A 13,388-nucleotide genomic window follows, 5' to 3' on the forward strand; every position below is an offset into this window, starting at 1 on the left:
TGAAGGCAGACGCTGAATCGACTGAGCCACCCAGGCGCCCCAGTTTTACATGTATTGTTGGTTCCTTCACACTGAGCTCAGGGCCATCATCACTGCGACTCATGCCTGACCTGCAGCTGATCTAACACAGCTGTTCTCTCCGTGAGACGCTAGACGGCACTTTAGCTTGTGCTCTGTGCTCGGGCCGTCCGAAACAGAATCACCAGCCAGAGCACAAAATGCAAACTATGGCAATGAAGAAGCCCTGACGAAGGCATTTGTTTACAGCACGGGCCAAAGCGGTGGGCCGAAGCGGTGGGCAGACTCAGCTGGGCGTGTGCAGGGGCCTTGCCGCTCTGCCCTAGGCCTTGGGTGTTGACTACAAAGAAGCTTTAGCAAGTGGCCAGTGCACAGGTACAGACCTGTGAGGTCTGTGAGGAGCACCCATAGTGCTTTTATTTCCTCTCTACTTCAGGATCAGGTGTGTCTTCCCGGGTGCTGTCTCGTGCGCAGATCGTCAGTAGTTTAAAGCTGTGTTCTGTTTACCACGTAGGTTAAACTAAAATACAAATACAAAGCAAGAATCTTTCTGGAGGAAAGCCTTTCGTTCGGAGTCCTGGGGGAGCACGGCCGAGGCGTCACGGAGCATTTCGGGATCAGTGTAAGTTCTCGTCTGGGGCACGTCCTCACGCAGAGCGCGCAGTGCCGTCCCACCGGACGGTCTCACCGGCACGAGGCAGCACTCCTCGTAAGTGCGCACAGCCGCGCCGCTTCCGGGTCTGTCACTTGGCTCGGCCAGAGAGGAGCGGGTCAGCCAGACTGCAGGACCCGTGAGCTCACAGTGGCTGCTCACAACATGGTGGTCTGTTGACTTGGCAGAATTCAAACGTGTTTTTCTTAAAATCAATGAGAATTCCCTGAAGTAGTCCTTTAGCAAACACCATGAGGGCGTGGAAGGGTGTACTTTCCAGTAGTTATGATTCTGAATCCTCTGTTCGTTCCCTTTATGGGTGTTGGATCGTCGTGCCCTCTCTAGAGAGTCCAGAGCAGGGCTGGCACAGACGATGCACCGCCTCGAGGTTCCAGACAGCCGGAGTGAGTTGGGCATGCGTCCTCTTGCTGCTGGGACAGGAGCCCCAACTGCCCCAGTCTTAATGGTTGGTGCCCCTGGAGCCCCAGGGAAGCAACGTCAGCCTGTCCGCAGGACCTGTCTTCACCCACCCCTGTATGACCGGTGGCTATGAAGGGAACTTCCCTGCAAATCCTGTGCATAAAAGTTTCGCAACCTGTGTTAAGAAGTTGAACTAAAGACCATGAAAAATCATCAGAGATTACCTGTATCCCACCAGCAGTACAGTCCAGAGAAAAATGGAGAGCCGGACGAATATCACACAAAATTAGATTGACACATTCTCCTCAAAGACAGACTGACATTTGGTGATAAATGCAGTGAGGAAAAGTGCATAATATGGACCTTATTTGGGTCCTGATTCCAGCAAATACTGCAGAAAACAAACTTTATGAGACAGGTATTTGAACACAGAGTATGTGACGATATTAAGAAATTTTTCACTTTTTAGGTGTGTTAATAGTTTTGTGACTATGGTTTTGGAAAGGTCCATATCCTTTAGAAATGCACACTGAGACGTTTGCAGCTGTAACTAGGTCAAGTCTGGGGTTTGCCGCAGAGAGATGATGAGGGCAGCAAGGAGCTAGCCGTGCGAGGTGCACGATGGTCCACGAGCTGGTAATTACCGAATGTGGGGGTGAGACTTGTTTCTCTATCCTCTGTACTTATTGTGTGACTGAAATTTCATGATAAGAGGTTTCTTAAAAAGAGTGCACAGATTTCCTTGTTGGGTGTGTGGACCATTTAGGAACCCCCAGATGCACTCAGACCACCGGTCGTCGCGGCCATCAGTGAGTGATTTTGATGGCTGCCGTGTGTCCGGGGTGGCCCTTGACACTGCTGCAGAAGGTGAGGGTCAGCGGGGCACGGACTTGAGAAGATGCTGGGGACTCAGCAGCCCACGGGGCACAGAGTAATTGGTTTCATTTTTGAAAAGTTGAAAGTAAATTGAATGTAGGGATAAAATGCTGAAAACTCTATTAGTTTGTGTTATCACAAGCACCTTCTGGGGGAAGGCCAGCCGGGCCACTTTACTTTATGCCTCTGAATATTTTTAGTATGAAGCAGTTTGGGATTTCATCTTTTTTTAACTTCTCCCTCCTGCCACTGTGAATAAATCGTGCGCGCATGATGAAATGGCCCAAAAGCGTAAAGTGAGCCCCTTCCAGAGGTGCACTTCGGAACACCTCTCCTCGTGACGATGACTTGTGTGTGGCTGATCCTTTGTTTAACCGAGCTGTTGGCGTGATCAGTGCGAACCTTTGTCTGCAGGCGTGATGCCGGTCTTCAACTTTTCTTTAAATTGAGGAATGACTACTGCGGTTCCACTTTCTTGGCAGATTGAGGATATCGATCTCATCAGCGCCAACATGGAGAATTCGCTCGCTTCCGTTGGAGGGTTCTGCTGTGGCAGGTCGTTCGTGATCGACCATCAGGTGGGTTCATTTCGGAAAACAAGCAGAAACTGAAACTCGTCGTCGCACTGGTCACGGTGAGAAGTTATCGCCATGTGATTTCCAGTCACTGAATTTCATTCTGACTTAGTTTACCACAATTTTTATTTAAAAGTTGATTTATTAGTAGAATCGCTCAGTATTTACTTTCGAAATTATCTCCCTGTTTAAGAAAGAAAGTCTTGCTTGTGTCACAAGTATAACTTGTGTGCGGGTGTGGGTCCTAGCACTTGGCTCTTGGTACGCACCGGTCGGAGGTGGTGCAGATCTGGTGCCGTTAAGTTTTTTAGCCAAAAAGAAAGAGCAGCATATCTCTGTGTTTAACTTGCGCGTTTCTTCTCAGCGACTTTCCGGCCAGGGGTACTGCTTTTCAGCCTCACTCCCCCCGCTGTTGGCTGCCGCTGCGATCGAGGCTCTCAATATCATGGAGGAGAATCCAGGTATGATCTTCTGAGCCCAGGACACCAGGCACCGCAGGTGACGTCAGCCGGGCTGCTGGCGTGCTTTCAGAGGAATTAGCTAGAGGGAAAGTGTTTACCACCCAGAGCTGTGCCTCCGCATGGCGGTACCCAGCATTCCCAGGGAGAATGGCGGTGAAGACGTCATCCAGCCTCAGGAATTCGTGTACAGCTGCTCCCCCGCCCAGGAGGCGAGCCAGAGCCAGAGCAGGGCTGGCTCCCAGGATGGGCGGCAGTGCCAGGAGGAGGGGCAGCTCTGGGCTAGTTGTCACTGGAGAAGTTAGCTGAAGTGCGCTGCTGGTTCTCGGTAATGTGATTTATAGCTTGTCTGGTTTCTTCCCTTCAGTCTTTGACTCACGAGTTGGTACTAAGGCCAAACCCGGTTACCAACCGTTAAAGGTTCCTTACTGGGCCAGTTTGACTAAATTTCAAATGTGCCTTTAGGCTCTGATAGCACTCCTCACAAAGCCTAAGAAATGAAAAGCAAGCCTTACCTGGTGTTTCTAAATTTAGAATTTTTAAAACTCCTAAATTCTTAACAGTTTTAGTTCAGAGGATCAGGAAATAAGACTGTTTCTGGGGGCACATTCATACGCTTGCTTCTCAGAAGGCCTGGCGCTCCTGCTCCTTGCTAGAGATTTTAGTTTTTTAATTTTCCATGGATAGAATATATCAAGGAAAAGATAGAAAACATTACTATAGTGTTTGTCTTTCACCAGATTGTTAAGGGTCCAGAAAGTTATATTTTTGTACCCTTTTATTAGCCAGATTCTTTGTAGAATCTGATGAGAACAAGAGCCATTGTTTTGTTGTGAAAAACCTCCTCCCAGATTCTGCTGATACTGAGTGAGGAGCTGGCAGGACACGTGTGCCGGTGACCAGGGCTTGGGCCTCCAGGGGTGTTCCTGTCTGTGTGCTCGTAGTCTGCAGGAGGGTTTGCAGCACTTTAAATGGATGAACTTTAAAAATCTTTAAAAATATTTTTAGATTAGTAATATCAGATCTTCTAGATACACTATCAAGTGCATTTTTTCTTCATGCAGGTATTTTTTTAGTTTTGAAGGAAAAGTGCGAACGAATTCATAAAGCTTTACAGGGGTAAGTTTTCTATATTTTCAACCAACTTAAAGTCTGTCTGTACCATATTTAAACAACTAGTGAAAAATTTTGAATGTCACCTTCTTGGTTTTGAGTATACTTAATAGGCTTAGATCAGTTCAACTGAATTACAAGTAAAAAAGGAGAAACTCCATTCAGTCCAATTTGTCTGTGGGCTTGAAGCCAGAACATCCATTTGTGGTTGAAGAACCATGACTTTTTCTAAAAAGGGCTGAAGCTCACTGATATTATAGTGATACGGATAGTTCAAGGCGAAAATAACCACCAAACATGCTCCACGCTCGGGTAAACATGGGAGAATTGCTTCCATCTGTACAGATAAAATGGTACCATTATATGCTGTAGAATTAGTTGACGCTGGGTTCATACTGGCCACAATTTTTGGAAAATAGTTACAAAGTTTTATTTTAAATTAATACAAGAAAAACAGGTGAAATTGACATGAACCTGAGGAGTTTTTACTTGTTTGTCTTAACTACACAAGAGAAACTCTAAGATTTCTCTGGAATGGAGAAAAAAATTCAGGTGGGTGGCACCTTCATGCAGATTCCTGGTCTTACAGAGGATGATCTCACGTTGCCCGAGGTATTTCCTTTGCCTTTCCTAAGATGGAAACATGTCTTTTCAATCATGAAAGTCCTGCCTGTTGACAGATGTGGAAGCTGGAAGCTTTTCTAAAGGACAAGGACAGTGAGTAAATGAGCAGATCACAGCTGTTCAGATAAAGCAAGGGCAGAAATAATTAAAGTTCTGGGTGTGTCTACACTGTAGTAACAAAAGTTCTTTTTGCATGATTTATGGAGATAGGAGATAATATTCGTGTTGGTTCCAGTTACTTGGTTTATAAAATATTAACGTGCCAGCACAGTACAGCATGTGCGAGTCACTATAAATTCAGGAACACTTGGGGCCCTTCATTCTGTCTAGTGGTGTCAGTGTGTGCACCTTGTAAGGCCAGCGCTGCACCTTCCCCAGTCTTTCCCGCCTTTGTCTCCTCCCAGGTCTTCAGGCCCCGCCCGCACTCCCCGCACCGCCCGCACTCCCCGCACCGCCCTCGCTCCCCGCACCGCCCGGCACAGCCGGCTCCACTGCTTTCGCTCAGACTCCCTCTTCTTCTCTCACAAGTCTGTCCACACACAGGCATCTGAACCAGTCTTCCGTCCAGCTACAACTGGAGAAGTTGTCTCCTGCCATCGTAGCTCTTCCCCATCAAGGGCCCAGCACCTTTGGCTGTCCCCTCTTTTTTGTCACCCTTTCTGGAGTCATTGGATTAGTGCTGGGTACACTCCACCGTCTTGTCTCTTGACCGCCTCTTCCCTCGAAGACCCACCTTCTCCTTGAGCTGCTAGTTGTCGCTTCTCCTTGTAGCCAGTCTTCTCTGGAGTTGGCACTTTGTCCTCATGATCTGCTGTGCAGCAGTCTTTCCAGACTCCTAGTGGTTTGTTTCGTTCTGTTCGTGATGGTGTATGTGAGAGTCCTGTGGTTCTGTCTTCCTGCCAGCTTCTTGGACATCTTCGTTCTTTTTCTTCTCTTAGTGCGTTGGTGTAGGTCGCTAACACACTGTTGACCTCTTCTGTCACAGAGGTGATGCCCCGTCATTCCCAGTACTAAAGCGTTTCTTCAGTGAGTATGAAGTTTCACACGGAAAGTGTCCTGAACGTGGTGTTGATCAGATTATTCCTACATTTGGAGGCTTTTTTGAAAATCATAGATTTTTGCTGAATTGCGTTGTTATAATTTTTCTGGGGTTAAACCACGCTTGCCTTCTGGAGTAAATCCCTGTTTGACTACGGTGTATTTTGTGCGCTGTTCTGCAGCCTGGTTTATTGGAAGGTCCTAGAAGGACTGGTTACATTTAAGGAAACAGGACACAGACTGCAGCGCTCGGGGTGGTTTTAAAGGCAGTTGACGTTGGCTTCTGGCGCCTCACATGAGGCTTGACGCACAGTCGTCACTCAGGAAAGCTCGGTGAGTCCTAATGTGCTGAAGGAGTCAGATGTGCTACAAAGTACCTTTTGTGCTAATCTCATTCTGAGGGAGAAGCAGAGCTTTCTAAGTGAAGCCCGCTAATCAGACGCAATCTAAAATGTCAGCTCGGGGCGCCTGGGGGGCTCAGTCAGTTAAGCGTCCGCCTGCGGTTCAGATCATGATCCCAGGGTCCCGGGATCGAGTCCTACCTCGGGCTCCTTGCTCAGCGGGGAGTCTGCTTCTCCTTCTGCCTCTGCTCCCCCGCTCGTGCAGGTGTGCTCTCTCACATAAGTAAATAAAAGTGCTTTTTTTTTAATTTTAAGAAATTTTAAAAATGTTTAGCTCAATTTCAGATAGTCATATGTCACCATTTGTAGCCTAGGAGTTGAGTCAAAAATCAAACTATTGCTAGTAACAGATAAAAATGAACTTTGAATGAACCTGTGCTGCGGTTCTCTTGCCATCTAGAATAAACATTTGAAAATGCAGGATTTCACTCCTAAGGAAATCTCTCTCCTCACCTGAGAAGCTACAGATGTCTGTGCTGTTAAATCCTAAGGAAGATGAAAATAGTCATAATTCAAGTACAACTTAACAGAAAACATGCAAATAAGAAGGGAACTGTATAATCTAAACATACTTCTGATGGTCAAAATGCAGTGTTTTTAATGTCGGAAGTCATCCCTGTAATTTGGGAAGGACGATATACAAATAAAGACTGAGGTAATGAACAGGGGCACATTATCAATCATAAGGAGTCATGAAGGAAACAGTAATAGGAGACAAGGGTGTAGACGCTTCCCTAGAGGAGGGATTTGGGAGGGAGGCCCCAGGAGGCGGTCCTCAGGCTGGGACCTGGCTTCCTGACCAGCTGCAGAGCGTAGGGAGAGGGGCAGAGGAGGAGGGGGCCTGCGGGCCCGGGAGCAGGGAGCGGCCTGCAGGAGTGAGCCAGAGGCGTCTGCCGGGACAGCAATCGCCTTCCCAGCCACACTCCCAGAGCGGCCCTGCAGGAGGATCTAGACTGGCGAGCCTGGGCAAGAGCGTGGATTTCAGCTGTCCCTCTCGGGGTTGGAGCCGCCACGTGACGCTTCCTGGAGAAGCCACAAGCCGCCATTCCATTCATTAATGCAGACGTCGGACAGTTACTTAGATGTGGGACATCCTTGTGCCCAGAAGGGACTAAACGCTTGTGTGTGTGTTTCCTTTCAGCATTTCTGGGTTAAAAGTGGTGGGGGAGTCCCTTTCTCCAGCGTTTCACCTACAGCTCACAGACAGCACCGGGTCTCGAGAAAAAGATGTTAAACTACTTCAGGAGATTGTAAATCATGTAAGTATGTACTTCTTCTACCCTGAACCCACACAATGCCTAAACGTCTAGCTGGTAGCCTTCCACTCGCTTAGCATGTCCAGAGCCAGGCCTGCATACGCGTGGGGGGTAGCGTCATGAGTCACGACGATCCCACAGAGCGGTGGCCGGCTGTCTGGGCTGAACCCCCAGCGTAGCCCAGAGACAGGTCAGAATAGTCTTGTAACCAGAAAGGAAGACAGACTGCTCGCTCCTTTCCCAGGCCTAATTTGGAGGTTGATTTAAATATCTTCTGAAGGTGATTTTACTACTAATTGTAACTTCGTTATTAACTGAGAAGTGCCTCTCTGGGGAAGGCCGTGTGCCCATCTGTGCTCAGTAGAGCCGTGTCTCCGGAGCCGGCCCCGCTCACTTGCTCCGTGCGGCTCCTCGCTGTCCTCCCTCACGGAGGGTCGAAGTGGCCAGGCAGCACCGCGAGCGAGCGGAGGGGGCTGGGGGGCCCGCCTTTACCTGATTCTGCGGCCCAGCTAGCGTGCATCTGAGAATGAAAGGCTGCATTCTGCCTCCCTGCCCCGCTCGTCCTGACGGTTCCTTCCAGGGGCTCCTGCTCCGAGCCCGTGCCACCGGATGTCAGGGCGATGGCCATCCTTTCTTGTGTGCCTTTGCCTGGCTGTGGCCACGTGGTCACGCCTCTGTCCCTGGTCACGTGGCTGCTCAGTATGGAGACGCAGGTGACGTCAGCCTCTGCTTCCCAGCTTGCTGTCCTGCGTCCTACAGTGTGAACTGTATCACTTAGAAGGACGCATCATGGAGGGCTTCACGCAGGCCCTCTGGAGTCGGTCATCTTACAAAACAAAAGCAGGCACAGAATCTGAGCTTCCTCACTGAGGAAATGTGTGATGATGAGCAGTCGGGCTGCGGTGACTCTTGCCTTCCGAGTGCAGAGATGCCACAGGTGTTCCCTCGGGTTCCGCTCTGCAAGCATGAGAAAAGTCAGACGCTCTCTCACGGATGAAACATCCCAGAGGCACCTTTTACCACCTCGGCACTTGGACCGCGATGTCACTCGAGCACATACAGAAAGTGCAGCATCCCTGTGCTTACGTGCGGCACCAGAATTGTGTGTAAATTAAGTGCAAGCTTCATGGACACAGCGTACAAGGCAGAGCCGTCACGGTGGCTTCTGTGACAGGCAAGCTTGTGCGCTGAGACTGTCCGGTGTGGGGCCGGACGCGGACTTCTGCAGAGCAGCCTCCAGGAGCCACATCCCCCGTCACTCCAGGCTCCTTCACCCGGCCCCCTCAGGACGGCTGTGTGCCCCGGTTCCACGCTACGGGACCTGGGCCGTCCCTGCGGCCGGGGCGCTCGTTCCACTGAGAGACCCCGGCAGTGGGGTTCCTTCCACTGGTGCCAGAGACACTGCAGAGGGTGGGCGAGAAGAGCATCGGCTACGCAGGCCGTGCTTGCGTTGCTCGTCCTGAGACAGAAGAGAGGGCTAGAGTCTGCACAGCTCACAGAGACCAGACTCCATCAGAGGCCCCAGCCCGAGACCGGCTGTCTCCAGGAAGTCCTCATGAGAGCTGAATCCGGGAGCAGGGCCTCTGGGGAGGGACAAAACACAGTCTGGAAACTGCACTTGCGCAAAAAAGAGAGCTCTGTCCTTGCGTCCTCGTCCGGAGCTCTGCCTCACTGCTGGTCGGTGCTGGAGAGCGGAGACTCTCGCGTGAGCTTTGCAGAACACGGAGCTCTTGCCAAGTGCTTGTTGAGTGGCTGGACAAGACGGCGGTTTATGTTTCTTAGCTGGCCCGGGCTAGGAGCAGAGCCAGTCCAGATGTTTTCAGGAGTTAGCTCCTCCAGCACACTCCAGCTGTTGCGTCAGTAAGCGTCTGCGGTGTGGCCTGCTGGGGGTTTCCGGTGGTGTGTATAGCCTCGGGAGGGCAGCCTGGCCGCGGACGGCGTGGCCCCTCTTTGGGCCGACACCCTCAGTGCCCAGCCCTGGGAATGCTTGTTCCTTCCTTTATCGGTCCCCTGGCTCTGACTGATGCTTCTTTATAATTCACAGACCAAAACATGCACCCTTTTAAAGGGCTGCAGTCAGGTGTTTGTGGGCACGCTCACAAGGTTGTGCACCTTCCTTCCAGAACACGTTCATCTCCTGGAGAGAAACCCTGATAAACCGTGACTTCAGTCTGATTTTTATACTTTCTTTATTTTGAGAGAGAATGTTTGAATTTTTAAAACAATACTGGCAGATGGTTATGGTACGGAAAAGCGACGCGAACAGTGGGGACCCCAGAGCCTTGTGGCCTGGTAGGACCTGCTCAAACGCAGGTGCGGGATGCGAGGAGCTGCTGGTGCTTGACGTGGGGTGGTCTGTCTCTGAGACCGCTCCGGTGTCCCTGTGCAGTCCGACTTCGGGTTGGGGTCCAGGACTTTGCTGTCACTGTTTCCCCACGTCCTACTCCTGCTTTGCTTAAGATGGAAAGTCCCAGCCACCTGTGGCTATTTGAATGGAGGAAGATTAAAAGTGGAGTCTCGGTGGCACTGGCCCTGTCTCACAGTGCCGGGCAGCCACACGGCTGGCGTGGTGCCCTGGGCGGCGTGGAGCGGAGGCCACCGTGGGAAGGTCATGCCGCTTGGGGCTGCTCGGGATGGGGTCCTGGTGTCGCCGTTTTGCCTTCTCACAGTTGTAACTGGATGAATGAGCGCTGCGGCACGGACAGCATCTCAGAGGCCTTCCCTGTTGTAATGACCACAGTGTCCACAGCCAGCTTGCAAACGTGTCCCTCTTCTTCCTACAGTGCATGAACAGAAGCATCGCGTTAACGCAGGCACGCTACCTGGAGAAGGAAGAGAAGTGCCTCCCTCCTCCAAGGTTGGTGACGTTACAGTGTGACTGGGCCTGTTTCCTCCCTTCAGAACTCTGTATAAAACGTGTTCTGTTCTGAAGATGTTTGGAAGGCTGTCACGGGATACGGAAGAGTGTGTCCCGTACTATGCAGTACGCCGTCTGTTTTCTCTTCTTAAACTGGCCATTTAAAAACGTTTAATGGTAAAGCCCCCCCAGGACTCACTGTAGTCCCTCAGTTAACTCAGATGTGTGAGACCCCAGGACCGAGCTCTGGTCCGCAGAGGTCTGCCACGACCCTAAGCTGCACGCGCTGTGCCGGCCCTGTCCGCCCTGAGGGCCGACCTGGGGGAGGGGCGTGTCCAGACAGTGGTCTTGACCCCATAGCTGGCCGGAGCGCCGTGTGGCACTTGAGCTGGCAAACACGTATAAACCACCCAGGGGAAAACAGGGCAACAGTGGGGAAGATCTGGAGAGGTTCGAGAAGCCGTCCGTGGAGGGGAGCGCTTGGACTCCTGATTTAAGACGGTGCTCATTCCTCAGCACTTCCCATGTAGCTGAGGATGGAGACACGAGTGCTCAGGGCCGCAGCGCAGGGTCGGCGAGGCCAGAGGTGGAGGGCGCGGTCCGTGCCCGCTTGGAAGGGACCCAGGCTGCCGAGAGCAGGTGGTGCTCGGGCCTCAAGTGTGGTCAAGTTTGTCAGACTTGCGGGTGCCCCTTCTAGCAGGGCGGGCCGTGGTGTCCAGACCCTCGGGCGCTTGCGGGGGCCAGAGCACGAGCTTGAGAGGGACGAGCCAGAGTGCCCTGGAGAACGGGGTTCCGGGGCGACACGAGTCCCGAGCACCGTGTAGACGTGGAGGTCCAGGCAGGGCTTCTGGACGACCGCTGGCGGCAGCTCCGAGGTGCGCTGAAGGCCCTGCCCCCTCGCGTCTGACCGCGCGCAGGCAGGGCTGTGATCCCGGGCTTCCGGCGCCTAGGCCACACTAGCTTTGTGCCCTCGACGCTCCCTGCCCAGCCCAGTGCCCTGTCCGGTAGGTGATACGGGTGTTTGCAGAGGGGCGAGGGGGAGAAGAGGTAGAACTGCCCAGTCAGAGCGATAGTTTTAGTTTTCGGTTTTCTGAAAACGTAACCGTTTCTGCATTGCCTCCGTGTCCCCGAGCTTCACGTGACTGACTGAGTCGTCCATGGGCGTGGGGTGCAGGCACTGACCTGAGTGTGCTGAGTCCGGCTTCGGGCCGGCATTGCCGGAGATGATGGGGAGAGGCGAACTCTGGACCTGGCTGGTCCGCGTCCAGGCCTGCGGGACGGAGGGTCCCTGCCGCACTGCGCCGCGCGGTGAGGAGGGGGCTGTAGACGGCAGGCCCACTGCTGGCCACGTCCCGGTAGGACTCGACGGGCCGGAGCAGGTGCCGGAGACGACTCTGACGATGTCCTGTGTCGTTATTTCTCAGCATCAGGGTTGTGGTCACAGTGGAGCAGACCGACGGGGAGCTGGAGAGAGCCGCGCGCACCATCAAGGAGGCGGCCCGGGCCGTGCTGCTCTAGGTCGGGGCCTCGGGCCTGCTGGGCAGCCGCCACACGGCACACGCACGGGCCTCCGCGTCACTGCCTTGTGACCTGGGCGGGGCCTGCGGGGACCTGCGGGGGTGGCCGCCGGCTGCGTGGGTGCGGACTTGCCACCCAACCGCGAGGAGGACGCTGGCTAGCTTTAAAAAGGAAACACACTGAAAGTCCAGGAACGGATTTTTTTTTAAGAAGAGAACTAATGACAGCAGATAACTGGTATTTAAATTGTGCTATTTAGTATTATTTAAGTGTTCTACTGTACTAGTATTTTGTATTCTTTTTTGTTGTTTAAAAATGGAGCTTCAGTTCACCTCCTCCCTCCAGTAGCCGAGAGCGAGCAGCAGTCCTTAGTGTTTGCTCGAGTTTACGTCTCTGCGGCGCTCGCGCTGGAGGGACACCCGTCCGGCTAGGACACAACCCCCTTCTCGAGGATCTGACTCAACCACATCCCATTCAGCCCTCGTCCAGCCCTCGTCCAGCACAGCTCAGCGGCGGCTGATGTATAAGGAAACACTTGTGTGATTAAGACAAACTTTTTGTTGTAATGTATTTGAATCCCAGAATTTTTACATACACTAAATATTGATGTTACCCCATTTCTAATACCTGATCTAACATCCCTAACCAGGGAGTGAGTAGTCACTGTATTTCTTAAGTGATCAATAATTTAAGTCGAGTACTGCTTTATTTTAATAGAATTGGCCTTCACATTTATTATGTGTTGACTTCTGATCTGTTTTAGGAAGAGGGTCACTGTGATGTTCCCAGAATAGAAATCATGTCCTTGATATTTTAGAATATCCTGAATGTAGTCCTTTTTTGTGGAGTGGGTTTGCCTGAGGACATGTAACGACAGTCTTTTTCAAAGTGAAGGAAATTTACTTTTCCTCTTAGCTTACGGATTTCAAATATCTGAAAATGTGAACGCACTAAACATAACGTTTTTAAGCTGTTCTTCAGCTGTTTTTTCTTCGGCAAACCAGGTTCGGTGGTGTAAATGTTTGTGCTGGGTGCCACGGGGTAGTGCGTAAACACTACACCATTGATTCTTGTCTTAGTAAAGGTAAAGGAATAAAATTGTTTAAAAAAATGTGTAAGAATGCCATTGTTATAGTGTGTTCATAGTAACAAATGGTCTTCAACGTCTGTTTGAATAACCTATTTTTAATATTTAGTTTCTGCTTTGCTGGAGGTATTTTGTACGCACGTGCCTTGTGATTGCTGCTGCTTTGAAGGACACGGGACTGTCTTTGGGGATGAATCTTTTGCTTTATTTTTTAATGAAATAAACCTACATTCCTAATAACCAGTCCATTTGCACGTGTAATATGTTCAACAGAATAGTCTCTTGACTTTTTTGCGTACACTGGGTAGTATTCTTGGTGTCTGTTTAGAAAATACTCATTAGATGTCTTAGTGCCTTTCTTCAGTGTGTAGTATCTGGGCTTCTGTGGGTTCCTGCCGGTCGCCCCTGGGCCGCGCTGAGCTGTTGCTGGCACTGGCAGATGGTGACAGCAACTTTGCAGAAGTTTGTGTAATGTTTTCTGAGTCACCATTTCAC

General features: G+C 51.2%; 1 protein-coding gene across 1 annotated transcript; it reads left to right on the top strand.

Annotated features, from left to right (window-relative positions):
- The first annotated feature begins 537 nt into the window (after positions 1-537).
- Positions 538-13,129, top strand: LOC111153497 (serine palmitoyltransferase 1-like). The gene is made up of 7 exons (XM_022512554.1): positions 538-640; positions 2,449-2,544; positions 2,906-3,002; positions 4,064-4,118; positions 7,317-7,434; positions 10,215-10,288; positions 11,713-13,129. The coding sequence occupies exons 2-7, from the start codon at positions 2,479-2,481 to the stop codon at positions 11,804-11,806; spliced, it is 504 nt and encodes a 167-aa protein (XP_022368262.1). The 5' UTR covers positions 538-640; positions 2,449-2,478; the 3' UTR covers positions 11,807-13,129.
- Positions 13,130-13,388: the final 259 nt, after the last annotated feature.

The sequence above is a fragment of the Enhydra lutris genome, unplaced genomic scaffold, assembly GCF_002288905.1.
Source record: "Enhydra lutris kenyoni isolate GAN:26980312 unplaced genomic scaffold, ASM228890v2 scaffoldscaffold33, whole genome shotgun sequence".
Lineage (NCBI taxonomy): Eukaryota > Metazoa > Chordata > Mammalia > Carnivora > Mustelidae > Enhydra > Enhydra lutris.